This window comes from Nicotiana tabacum, chromosome 18 (assembly GCF_000715075.1).
Source record: "Nicotiana tabacum cultivar K326 chromosome 18, ASM71507v2, whole genome shotgun sequence".
Classification (NCBI taxonomy): Eukaryota; Viridiplantae; Streptophyta; class Magnoliopsida; order Solanales; family Solanaceae; genus Nicotiana; species Nicotiana tabacum.
Genome location: NC_134097.1, coordinates 90,809,160 through 90,821,815, shown reverse-complemented (window position 1 = coordinate 90,821,815; position 12,656 = coordinate 90,809,160). Strand labels below are relative to the sequence as shown.

General features: G+C 37.3%; 1 protein-coding gene across 1 annotated transcript; it reads right to left on the bottom strand.

The window, feature by feature from the left end:
- Nucleotides 1-5,804: 5,804 nt before the first annotated feature.
- Nucleotides 5,805-10,331, bottom strand: LOC107807652 (uncharacterized protein At4g14100-like). The gene is made up of 2 exons (XM_016632075.2): nucleotides 9,776-10,331; nucleotides 5,805-6,153 (listed from the first exon to the last, which is right to left on the bottom strand). The coding sequence occupies exons 1-2, from the start codon at nucleotides 10,314-10,316 to the stop codon at nucleotides 5,972-5,974; spliced, it is 723 nt and encodes a 240-aa protein (XP_016487561.1). The 5' UTR covers nucleotides 10,317-10,331; the 3' UTR covers nucleotides 5,805-5,971.
- Nucleotides 10,332-12,656: the final 2,325 nt, after the last annotated feature.

The window sequence follows — 12,656 nt, the reverse complement described above, 5'->3', positions numbered from 1 at the left end:
AGAATCAAGTGGTACAAAGAGATCAAGCTTCAAGCGCAAGAGAAACTGGAAAAATGACGGTAAAGGTAAGGAGACTGGAGAAGGATCCTCTAAGAAAAGAAACAAGCCAAATTCCAAGAAAGGAAAACGGTTCTACAAGAAGAAAGGCAAGAGCAAGATGAAGTGCTATAATTGCCAAGTCCCAGGGCATTTTGCTCGTGAGTGCACTGAGCCAAATAGGTAGCATTTCAAAATGCATATCTTAGTGCTATATATGTTTCTAGCATTGTTTTGCTAACTGAATCTTATCATGTGTGGATTGTAGACTTAGGGGCCATCGACCATGTGAGCCGTGATAGAGAAGTGTTTATACAGTTTCGTCGAGTTTCACCTGGATCAAAGCATGTATATGTGAGAAATAATGCAAAGCTTGAAGTCAAAGGGATAGTCACTTGCAGAATGGACATGTGTGGTGGCCGATCTTTGATGTTGCATGATGTTCTATATGTTTCAGAGATTCGACGAAACTTAGTCTCTCTGTCTTTTCTTCTAGATTTAGATTTTAATTTGAACTTTAGTTGCAATGGTCTTAGAATTACTCAAGACAATGTTTTTTATGGTTTTGGACATCGTTATGATAGTTTTATTGTGTTAGATTGTAATGCTTCTACGTATAACTATTATGTTGATCGTTGTGTTATAGCATGTTATTCTAGTAACAATGATGTTGATGTTATTACATGGCATGCAAGATTAGGTCACATAGGGCAGGATTGAATGAATAGATTGGCTAAGGAAGGACATTTAGGTTCTTTCTCTAAAATTGAAATGCCAACTTGTGAAAATTGTCTTGCCGGAAAGATAACACGTAAACCATTTGTAAAGGCTAAGAGATCTGATTCTCCATTGCAATTAATTCATTCAGATATATGTGGTTCAGTGAATGTAAGGGCTAGGTCCGGTGCTTTATATTTCATTACGTTCATTGATTATTTCACACGCTTTGGTTATGTCTATTTGATTTCTCATAAATTTGAAGCACTTGAATGCTTTAAGAAATATTTGAATGAAGTTTAGAAGCAATTAGACAAAAGGATTAAGACCTTAAGAGCCGATAGAAGGCATGAATATCTATCAAAAGAATTTGAAGAATTGTGTATTGAAAAGGGCATCACTAGACAGTTAACTATTCCGTACACACCTCAACAAACTGGTGTAGCAGAAAGGGGGAATAGAACATTACTGGACATGATAAGGTCCATGATGGCGCAGGCAAATTTACCTATCTCCTTTTGGGGAGATGCGTTATTGACTGCAACCTATATATTGAACAAAGTGCTTTCTAAATCAATTTTTTCCACTCCTTATAAGCTATGGACTGTTCATAAACCAAACTTAAAGAATTTACGACCTTGGGGTTGTGTTGTATATGTAAAAGATTCTTTTAGCAAGTTTGGTAAATTAGGTCCAAAAGAAAAGAAATGTATCTTTATAAGATATTCAGAACACTCCAAAGGGTATATGTTCATTGGTGAATTAGAGAATGGAAGTGTTACTGAGATTGAATCATGAGATGTCACATTTCTGGAAAATAATTTTCCAAAGAAGGGCGAGGTAAAGAATGGAGAGCCTCTTTATGAAATATTGAACTCAGATAGTAAGCAAGTGCTTCTGACATAGTTGATAATCAAATTGATCAAAATCTTATTCTTGATCCGAGTGGGAGTGAGAATTCCCAATACCAAAATCCTTCTAACGAACCTGAATTTCAACTACGAAAGAGTGTCAGGAAAAATATACCCAAACGTACTTATGAAATTGAAGATTATGTTTTCTTGGTATCTCCCACAGAAATGGATGAGCCAAAGTTTGTGACTAAGGCTTCATCGAGCCCTGGAAAAGATGAGTGGATGAAAGCAATGAAAGAAGAATTAGAGTCCATGAAAACCAACAATGTCTGAGATCTACTTGACCTTCCGCCTGGTCGTAGAGCCATTGGGAACAAATGGGTTCTCAAAGTTAAATGCAAAGCGGATGGTTCAATAGAAAGATACAAGGCACGATTGGTGGCAAAAGTCTTTACTCAAGAAGCCGAAATAGATTATGAGGAAACACTTTCACCAGTTATGAAGTTTACCTTAATTCGCTTACTTTTGGCTATTGTTGCACGTCTGGATTTTGGAATTACATCAAATGGACTTGAAGATAGCTTTTCTCAATGGATAACTAAACAAAGAAATCTACATGGAACAACATGTAGGCTTCATCGTTAAAGGCCAAGAAAAGAAGGTTTGTAAATTGAAAAGATCTATTTATGGCCTGAAACAATCTTCAAGGTAATGGTATTTGAGATTTCATAAGGAGGTGATATTTTATGATTTCATCATGATCAATGAAGACCATTGCATTTATGTGAAGAAGTCCAATGGGATGTTTGTAATTCTTTCTCTTTATATGGACGATATTTTATTGGCCGAAAACAATTTGGAGTATTTGAAAACTATCGAGTCATGGCTTTCAAAGTCATTTGACATGAAAGATATGGGCGAGGCACACTATATCCTTGGAGTTAAGATCCAAAGAGACCGTTCCAAAAAGTTATTGAGTCTATCTTAAGAAATTTATATAAAGAAAATTTTGGAGCATTTTCGCAAGAATAGTTGCAAATCCATGGATACTCCTATAGCGAGAGGTGAAACTTTAAGCCTTGAAATGTGTCCCAAGATTAAAAATGAAAAGGAAGACATGTCTCGAGTTCCATATTCAAGTGTTGTCGGGAGCTTGATGTATGCTATGATGTGTACTCGCCCAGACATTTGTTACGCTGTAGGTCTGGTTAGCAGGTATCAATCCAATCCTAGAAAAGATCATTAGAAAGCTGTGAAGAGAACTTTTAGATACTTGAAGGGAACTGCAGATTATTCACTATGTTATAGTGGAAATGATTTATACTTAAGAAGATATACAAATGCTGATTGGGTTGGTGACCGGAATGATAGAAAATCAACATTCGGTTATGCCTTCTTACTTAATGATGGTGCTATATCATGAAAAAGTAAGAAACAAACTTGTACAGCCCTTTCAACGATGGAAGCTGAGTTCGTGGCTTGTGCGTCTGCAGTACAAGAAGCTGTTTGGTTGAAGAGATTCTTTGAGCATTTGGATATTACAAAGAACTCTCAAGATCCCCATGACTCTATATTATGATAGTCAAACGGCTATTGCATATACAGAAGATCCTAAGTATCATAGCAAGACCAATCACATTGACATCAAGTATAACTTTGTGAGAGACATGGTAGAAAGTGGAGAGATAAATTTACAATGCATTCCTACGTGAAGCATGATAGCTGATCCCTTTACAAAGGCGATATCTAGAGACCTGTTTGAGAAACATGTTATGGCTCTAGGTTTGCGAAGGATATGAACATAATTATCTATTATAAAATGACTTTAGTATTATAATATGTTCATCAATATTTAACTCTTGAATTATGTTTATATTTCGTATGCATGTGATGGATGTTTTGTTGATAAAGTGTGTCGAACAAGTCGCGAGATTGGCTCTCTCACACGAGCAATCGCCTCTTACGTTAAGAATCGTGAAGAGATGAGACCTTATAGAACATTGGATAATGCGAGGTTATATTTACTTGTAGAAGTCGGTCTTGACAACTAATCAGACTTACGAATTTCAATATTTGATCTTGACTTGTTTTGTAAGCCAAATGCGAGTTTACCTAAAAAGATGATTTGAGGATTATTGATGTGCGAAACTCGGGCTAGACACTTGAAAGTGTCTAGACCAAGATTTGTACAGTGTTGAATGATTAAAAGAATAACACACGCGCACCAATATAAGGTGAGAACACTGTAACATGTGTTTCATACCATGTGTGCTATCGACCAATGGGATAATAGAAGAATGAGTCCCTACTTCTTCATTGTGTGAGCTCCCAAAGAAGTTATATCAACTTTTATTAGTATACCCTTTGACCTTTTACCGTCTCTTGAAGTGTCAATTAGTGTTGCTACTTTAGCATGCCACTAATAGCCATGAGTGATTCGGTAATGCAGCGCATGTCTAGGAAAGCAGTTGATTTGGAATGTAAAGATTCGAGTAGAAAGGGAAGAAGACTAAAATTTAGTAATTTAACTTGTATTCGTAGGTCGACCATTACACTTACCACGAGGGTATTAGGTATAATTGTGGATACAAAGTTAAACATGAACTCGAGTTCACCTCTTTCGAGGATGAGGAATCAAATAACTAGCTACTGGAGTAACGGGTGATGTCTGGGGTATAGCGAGTAATAACATCTTCATGATAGTAGTGAATCATTTCCGAATGTGATCGGATTTCTACATAGAGCTTTAGAATAACCTTAGTAGGTTTGAAATATATTATAGCTCTTGATGCTTGCAGGTCGCACGAACTACTTGTCTGTATAAATTAAGTGTGTTATTTATTCATGATAGTGGTTTGAGTTCCAGCCCATCATGGGAGAAGTGGGAGATGTTGGGCATTAAATTTGGATACCTGGTCGCTCTATATGGGCCGATCCAACCCATTTGGGAAGAGATAGAGTTTGAGAACAAAATAACTTCTTTGGAGAAGTTACTACACGTTTGGGTGTAGTTGAGAGCAGTTTTCTCAAAGCAGTTAATTTCTTTCCCTTTAAAAAACTTATTTTGGGCTTCCTATTCTAACGGAGAAATTCCAAGAAAAAGAAACGAGCCTTTCTTCTTGTCAATCTTCTTCTTATCAATCTTCTTCTTTAACAGAGAAGAGTTTTCTCCTTTTTTTGCAAAAAAACACATAAAGAAAGACATTGAGCTAGTGTTTGACAATAGATTCCCAAATTTATTTCGAAAATTTTGATTTGGGTGAAGTTTGGTTTGAAGATGAAAATATGTTTGGACATCAGTTTTCAAAACATATTTCCCAAATTTATTTTGGAAAAATATGAAACATGACTTATACCCACAAGTTCTAAAAACTATCACAAATACCCTACAATACCATTATCTGTAACATTCATTATATTATCGCAAACCATAGTCCTGAACATAAATAAATTTAATACAAAATTATCATTTTTATAATGAACTACATAATACACTATCAGATGACCGAGAAGACGAAGCGACATTATTACAAAATAATAAATTGTGAGTTCTTTTATAAAATACAAAAGTTTGGGGCAATTTTTAAAAAATGTAATAGTGATATTTTGGCCCAAAACCAGCTATTGGGATTTTGCCAACATGTAGGCAAAATCCATGGCCAAACGTGTGTTTCCCAAATAAAACCCAAATTTATTTTGGCAAAATCTATGGCCAAATGGGTCCTTAGTTAGTGGAACTATACTTTGTTTTCCAAGAGAATCAAAGTTGGACTTAGGGCAAATTTTCTGGGTTGTGACTTTACTCCGCTGCGTAACAGGTACATGATTCTAATTCCTATTCTTAATGAATTTTATTAACAGTACTCAACTACTTTTTATCTATAAAAAAAAAAAAGAGAGAGAGAAGAAGAAGACTTTGAATATAGCTTCTATATATATATATATATATATATATATATATATATATATATATAGATTTAATTTATCTGGTATATATGCATTGCATGAACTGGATCTTGTAATAGTCAGAATTGACATTTTCAAAAATCATCTTTCAGCTATCCTTTCCTTTGGTTCTTTCAACTATCCCTTTCTTTAGATCTAGCCGAATTCATGAATTAGAAAAGAGCAACTTCTTCCTATTCTCACAACTTGCGTCCACCTCCCATGACCCATATGTATAAACTCACAAACTGGTTATAGTCATATCCTAACAATTAACTGCATTTCAGCAAGCTTCTGATTGTTAATACAGTAAGGGATTGAATTTATTATTCCATCCTCTTAACTTCTGATACAGGCTTCAAACCAAGGCAAATACATTTACATAACAAAAAACATCTAACTATTTACATAGTAATACGCTATACGAACTCTCTCAAAATACCATTTGATTCATATTCTAGGAAGCCAATATCGACAATACTCTTCTCTGATGCAGGATGTTCGTTAGGCTTTTTATTCTCAAAACAATATACAGGGGCCTGCCATTTTGCATCCTCCAGAGCTGCTCCCACTTCAAACGTCATGACATGAATAGACCTTCCTGCAACATTACACGAACATCCTTTATAAAGAGTATCATAACAATGAGATATCAATCTTGCAACAAGATATTTTTTGCATAGGTTTATAAACATAGCTTGTGAAAGGTGAAGTAGAATAGGAAGAAAGAACTCGGAACTTGTCAACAAAAAAGAGGAAGAAAAAAAGCTCAGAATTTTCCAGAAAGCCTTCGGTAGTTGTACATAGACGATTGACTTCAGAAAGCTAGTTGAGCATTATAGGTCAGGCCGTGAATACATCAGTGGCAAAAGAAAAGACTAGAACTGACCTCTTTTGAAGTTTAGAGCCAAAAATTAGTTTTCGTCGACTTTCTTTAGTCCTGATGTAGCTCAACCAATGCAGATGTTATTTTATCTGGTCAACTTCTTGCACTAATCCATAACCGTTGTGATGTTATTTTATCTGGTCAACTTCTCGCGACTAATCCATGACTGTTGTTGGTCTGTCGGGTCATTTTTAGCTTAATGAAGCTATGGCTTTACGGCATTTGATTATATATAAGCCGTGGAAACAGCCTCTTGCAGAAATGCAAGGTAAGGTTGCGTACAATAGACCCTTGTGGTCCGACCCTTCCCCGGACCCCGTGTATAGCGGGAACTTAGTGCACCGGGCTGCCCTTTATAGAGATGGCTTACTTAAGATATAAGAAACATTTCAAGAACTAGAATGTTTTAATTTCTTTTTGTAATTATCTTAATCATATCCCATTTGGCTCTACTATCCTACATTTATCTCCTTTTACAGAGACAAACTCTAATTAGAAGTCATGGCATTGCAACAAGATATGGTATGGTAGTTCAGCTAGAAGATCTACTTCTGCTTTGACTTTAGCCATGCCAGGACACAACCTCTCTCTCGTAGCCTTATCAATGCCAGGGGCTTGCCTACTGCTGACACAATCAAATATGGAGGACCCCTTGCAAACAGGTTCTAGCCTCTGGGGAAGGTTTGGTAAGGAGATCCATGTTGCGGCAATAGAAGTCTCTTCTGACTGATCAAACCATGGTGACCAACAGAACAATTTCAGTTGATAAGAGATATCATCAAAGACAATGGTGACAGAAGTTCGAAAACAGATTAATGAAATCTTCATGGAGTGTTCAACGAATTAGGATGCATCCATCGAATCCGTGTAGCCAACGGAACATTCTCCTTTCCCAGTACCGGATTCCCCTGAAGTAGTGTATATGGTTTCATTATAGTTGCACACTCGAAGCAGGAATGGAGTAGTAGGCTGGAGGAAGTGAAGCTTAAGAAGGTTTAATGGGTGACTTAGAAGTGGAATCACAAGCAGGTGGCTGGAGATTGGATTTGGTCGGAAAATCCATGGAATTCAAAGTTTGGGTTCAAAATCATGGAGTGGCTGTTCTATATAGGTTTGAAGCTTACTATTTGTTTTCTTTGTTGATGGTTCCTCTCTAATTTGGGTAACTTTCTGATAATTTGGAGATCAGGAGTAAGAGTAGGTTAGTTTTTAATCTTTGATTTCACAAATAATGGAGTATGGAACTTGAATTAAAAATTTATTTATATTGTTATCCTCATTATTTTACTCGTGAAAGAATTACCATGGCATGATGATGGCAGTCACATGCAAGCAGAATAAGCAACTTCCAATAAAACGACAGCAACAATAAGGGTCCGAAGAAATATGCTAAGAGTGAGTAATGTGTTGGGTGAGGTATTACAGGCTTTGAGGAAGAAAGAATGAAGCTACTGCTTAAAATGGATAAAAAGAGAACAGAGAAGAGGGGAAAGTTAGTTGCAGCTAGTCAGACCCCAGTCAAGCAGAAAGGAAGAACAGAAGTGGAGAAGCTTAAATGTCATATAAACTACGAAAGGGAAGGAATCAACAACAAAGGCAGGAAACGGAACTCATTTGTAATCAGATGAATTTCAAGACGGCAAGCTCAAATGTCAGCGGACTAAACAACAGGGAAAAAATAAGTATTGTATATATGTTTATTAATTCAAAAATGGAAGGCACATATTTTATGCTTACAAGAGACCAAGATGGAGGTCTACTCGGAAAGAGATGACAGACAAATTTGGACCAGCAGAGGGAGTGATTTTTCTATATTAGAAGCTGATGGGAACAATGAGGGTATTCTGATACTTCGGACATGAAAATATGGTGGAAAATTGAAGTTCTAAAAGGTACACATTCAATTTCAGTGATCTTTTCAGACTATTCTAACACATTCAATTGGTGTCTCACAAGTGTATATGCTCCAAACAGAAGAATAGAAAGAATTGAAGTGTGGGAAGAGGTAACAGCTGTTAGAGGATTTTGGATGGACCATGGGTTGTTTGTGGAGATTTTCAATGTGACGAGATATGCAACTGAAAGAAGTAATAATCAGAAAATCGCTAGAGGCATGTTGGAATTCTCTGATTTCATAGAAAATCTTGAGTTGATAGACCCACCATTAGAAGAGGGTAGATTCACATGGGCAAAATGAACGCCTGGGTGAACAGCATCAAGAATAGACAGATTTTTGCTTTCTTTGGAAAGGGATGATGCTTTCAGGTTCATTAAACAATCAGTACTGCCCAAAGGTCATCTCAAATCACAATCCATTATTGCTTCAAAGTGAAAAGTGGATTATTAGAACAGCTTCAATGTAACGGGAAGACCTGACTACACCATGACAAATGTATATGAAGTTGATATTCTGATAGAATACCTCAACTCCTTACAAGTGCAGTAAGATTTTAAGTCTAAGCTTTTTGTATTGCACCCCTGAATGCACCTACTTGGTGATGTTTTTATACTTGTACTTACCTTACATTGATAAACAAAACAGAGTTAACTTCATTATTGAATAACAATGCAATTTTGTTTATATTGGTATCCTTAATATTGATTTAATAATTTATTTACATTTATATTGTTATATCCTAGAAACAATATAGCAGGGCAGTTGGTCTACTAATCAGTTCTTTCTTACTTTCTCATGTGCTGTCATGTAACCAGGAGGTCACGGGTTCTAGCCGTAGAAACAGTCTATTGCAGAAATGCAGGATAAGGCTGCGTACAATAGATTTTTGTGGTCCTTTCCTGGACCCGCGCATAGCGGGAGCTTAGTACACCGCACTGCCCTTTTGCTGAGGGTCTTTCGGAAACAGCCTCTCTACCTTCGTAAGGTAGGGATAAGGTCTGCGTACATAGTACCTTCCTCAGACCCCACTTGTAGGATTTCACATTTTCATTGGGTTACACTACCCTCCCCAGACTCCACTTGTAGGATTTCACATTTTCGCTGACTTCTTTGTTATTGTTGTTGCTGCCATGTGCAATGATGAATTGAGAGGAGAATACTCCTTCGTTGCAATGTTCTCAACCATATTTTCGTTATAAATAGGCGTAATCGCATAACCTTTAGACAAAAAGCGGAATCCTACTTCTAGAAATAAGTAACTATATGCCACTCAGGATACTAATAAATGTCACTCTTTTAGTAGTAATATGGAAAGCCCAGAACCAGTGTAATTAATATGGATTTTAAGTATAAAATTTGGAGGTTTAACGCGATCAATAGTTATACCAGTTTAATTACCATTTTGCTAGGTAATCAATAAATGCTTATAAGGGGATGTACCGGTATAGAAAACCCAATGGACGGGTCTCTTGGTGAAGACATCTTCGTAATACCAAATGAAATCGACCTTCTGCCAGACATTACACAGAAATCCGTCGAAGGAACGCTGACCAAGGTAAGTAGCTCCGTCAAGCCAATTAGGTCTGAGAATCCCAACATCAAGCTGCGCGGAACGACACTCCTTATTGTCGTCTAATGTATAGAAGAAACTGGTGCCGTTATTCCATTCGAGGTCGTAGAGAAGTTTCCCTAGCTGGTTCTGGATAATGTTGAAGTTGCGGCCGTTGGTCCAATCGTACCAAAGGTCAATTAGGCTTAAAGATCCGCTGTAGTTAACGAACAGTAGGGAGTGGAATTGGTGTGGCCATGGGGCTGGTTTAGGGTCCGATTCGACTAATGATGAACATGGATGTATGAAGTAGCCATTGGAAATCCATATTGCGGCAACGACAACTAGTACGAACGATACACTCCTCATGCTCACTGAAATGGCCTTAAAAAGTCGATGGTGATTGTCTGTCCTCTCCAGCGTACTTCTCATCTTATCTTATGAAATGATAAGACTCAATGTTGATAAAAACTCCCCCAACTCAGGCTTAATTACAGTTAGCTCTTTGCACTTTAGCATTGCCGCAGAAACTGCTTATATTTTAGAGGAGATGTACAAATATCGCCCTTATACCTGTTTTTTTTTTAATTTCTTCGAAACCATTCTTTTTTTTGTAATAAAACAGTCACCATTGATTATTGATGTGCAAAAAGTTACAATTTAAATTTGGCAACTCAAACTTTGTACATGATCACTGAGATGTGACTATCAATCTATATCCTAACTAAAGAATAGCAAAATCAGAGTATGCTCAAGGAGGATCATAGATGATGTTAGAGGGTTTTGTGTGCTTAATTCTGAAGGTAGGCAAGCCCCATTTGTCCATATTTACTAGGCCCTTTATATGGTTAGGAAGATCGGAGAAAAGGTTGAAGATCTTGTTCCTTCAATTCTGTGACTCAGAGTTGCTAAACTGTCTGCGGGTCTGTTGGCTTCTCTGAAGCAGTGATTGATGTTGAAGTTGTGATCTTCAATCATTTTCTGGATCTCTTTTATTTGTTTGTTGATGTTCCATGGTGGCTTCCACTCTCTTTTGGCACACTTGACTATTAGGAGCGAGTCAGACTCTCATATGGCTATCTCAAGACCTCTGTCTGCACACCATTTCAACCCAAAGAGAAGTGCTTCTGGTTCTGCGTAGTTGCTGGTGCCTGCTCCTAGAGGGATGGAGTAGGCCATGATGAAATTTCCTTCTTGATCTCTAATAATCCCTCCCCCTCCACATAGCCCGTTAAAGTAACTTCCATCACTATTCAACTTGAATATTTGCGTAGGTGGTCTAAACCATCTAACTGGGATGTTACTAGTCTGTAGGATCTGTGCTTCACGTGCTATGTATATGCTGCTCCATTTGTCTCCGATGCGGACTCTGCTAAACTATTTCTTGATCATCTGCAAAAGAAAAAAGTGATATTAGAACTGGTTCTATACATTGAGGGTCTAGTCCCTTCAAACTTGTTGCAACATCTTGATCTCCATAGATCCCAACAAATGATAAGTGGGAGGTTCTTGATGATGAATCTCGAGATTGTATTGAACGATTTATGGTTCCACCAACTTAAAAAGGTCATGTTCAAGTTGTTGAAATTCCAACCAATACCCAAAGGCCCCGCAAATTTCCTCTAAATTTTCCTTGCAAGTTCACCTTGGCAGAATATGTTATTAGTGTCTTCCATATCAATTCGACTATTGATAGAGTTACAGCAACAGCATTGGGGAGTTAGTGTAATTCCAAGCCTGGCCACTCTCTTGTCAGTGCAAAGTCTGTTACCTACGGCTCTCCACAGGAGGAAAGACATCTTGAAAGGAATGTCCTTAGTCCATAAGTTATTATAGAGAGGGTTGTGGTCTTTTCTTTGCCTAATAGCATTCCAGGTGGAGCTGATGGTAAACTTTCCTGATTTGGAAAGGCTCCAATTGGCTTTGTCATCGCAATTGCTTCAAATTCAATGCCTAAGGATAACAGATGAGATTTGGTGTCTTCATTTGGTTGAATGGTGAGCATGTTCCAATTTTAGGTGTTGTTCTGAAGAATTTCATTCAGTTTGATGTGTGGCATTGGGACCTTAGAGGTAGTAATCTTTTATAGAGGACCTAGTGAGCATCAGTTGTCAAACCAAAAGGAGACATCTCCTATTCCAATGTTCCAAACAATATTGAGCTCCATTTTTTCTTTGATGTCACATATGGCTTTGCAGTTTTGCGAGTTTCCCTTGTTCCAGTTAATGGTAATAGGGTGGTTCGACCCACAGTATTTAGTAATCATGAAGGATCCCCATAAAGAGTTTGATGTTCTCAAATTCCGCCACTACTTAGCTCTAAAGGCCTTACATGTATCACTGAGTCTCTTAAAATTAGCACTTCCTTCACCACAAGGATAGCACAAGTTTTTTCATGCAGCACAGTGATATTTTCCTCCACTCTCTTGCCCAAACCAGAAGAATCTGCCAACAAATTTCTCAATAAGCTCTATAGTTCCTTTTGGTGGATTAACTGCAGCCAAAAGGTAAATAGGGAGAGCCAGGAGAACATGTTTGATGAGGATCGCTCTTCCTCCAGTTGAGAGAAGTTTGGTATGCCATCCTCTGATTCTTCCAATGACTTTGTTCACAATATCTGAATAAAATTCAATCTTCTTTCTCCCTTTTGTGAGAGGACATCCCAAGTATTTGATTGGAAACTTTTGATATTTCATGCCAGTAATAGCCTTCATTCTATTGATAGTGACCAAGCTGGTCTTATTGCTCATTGCAAAATAGCTCTTGTTCTTAT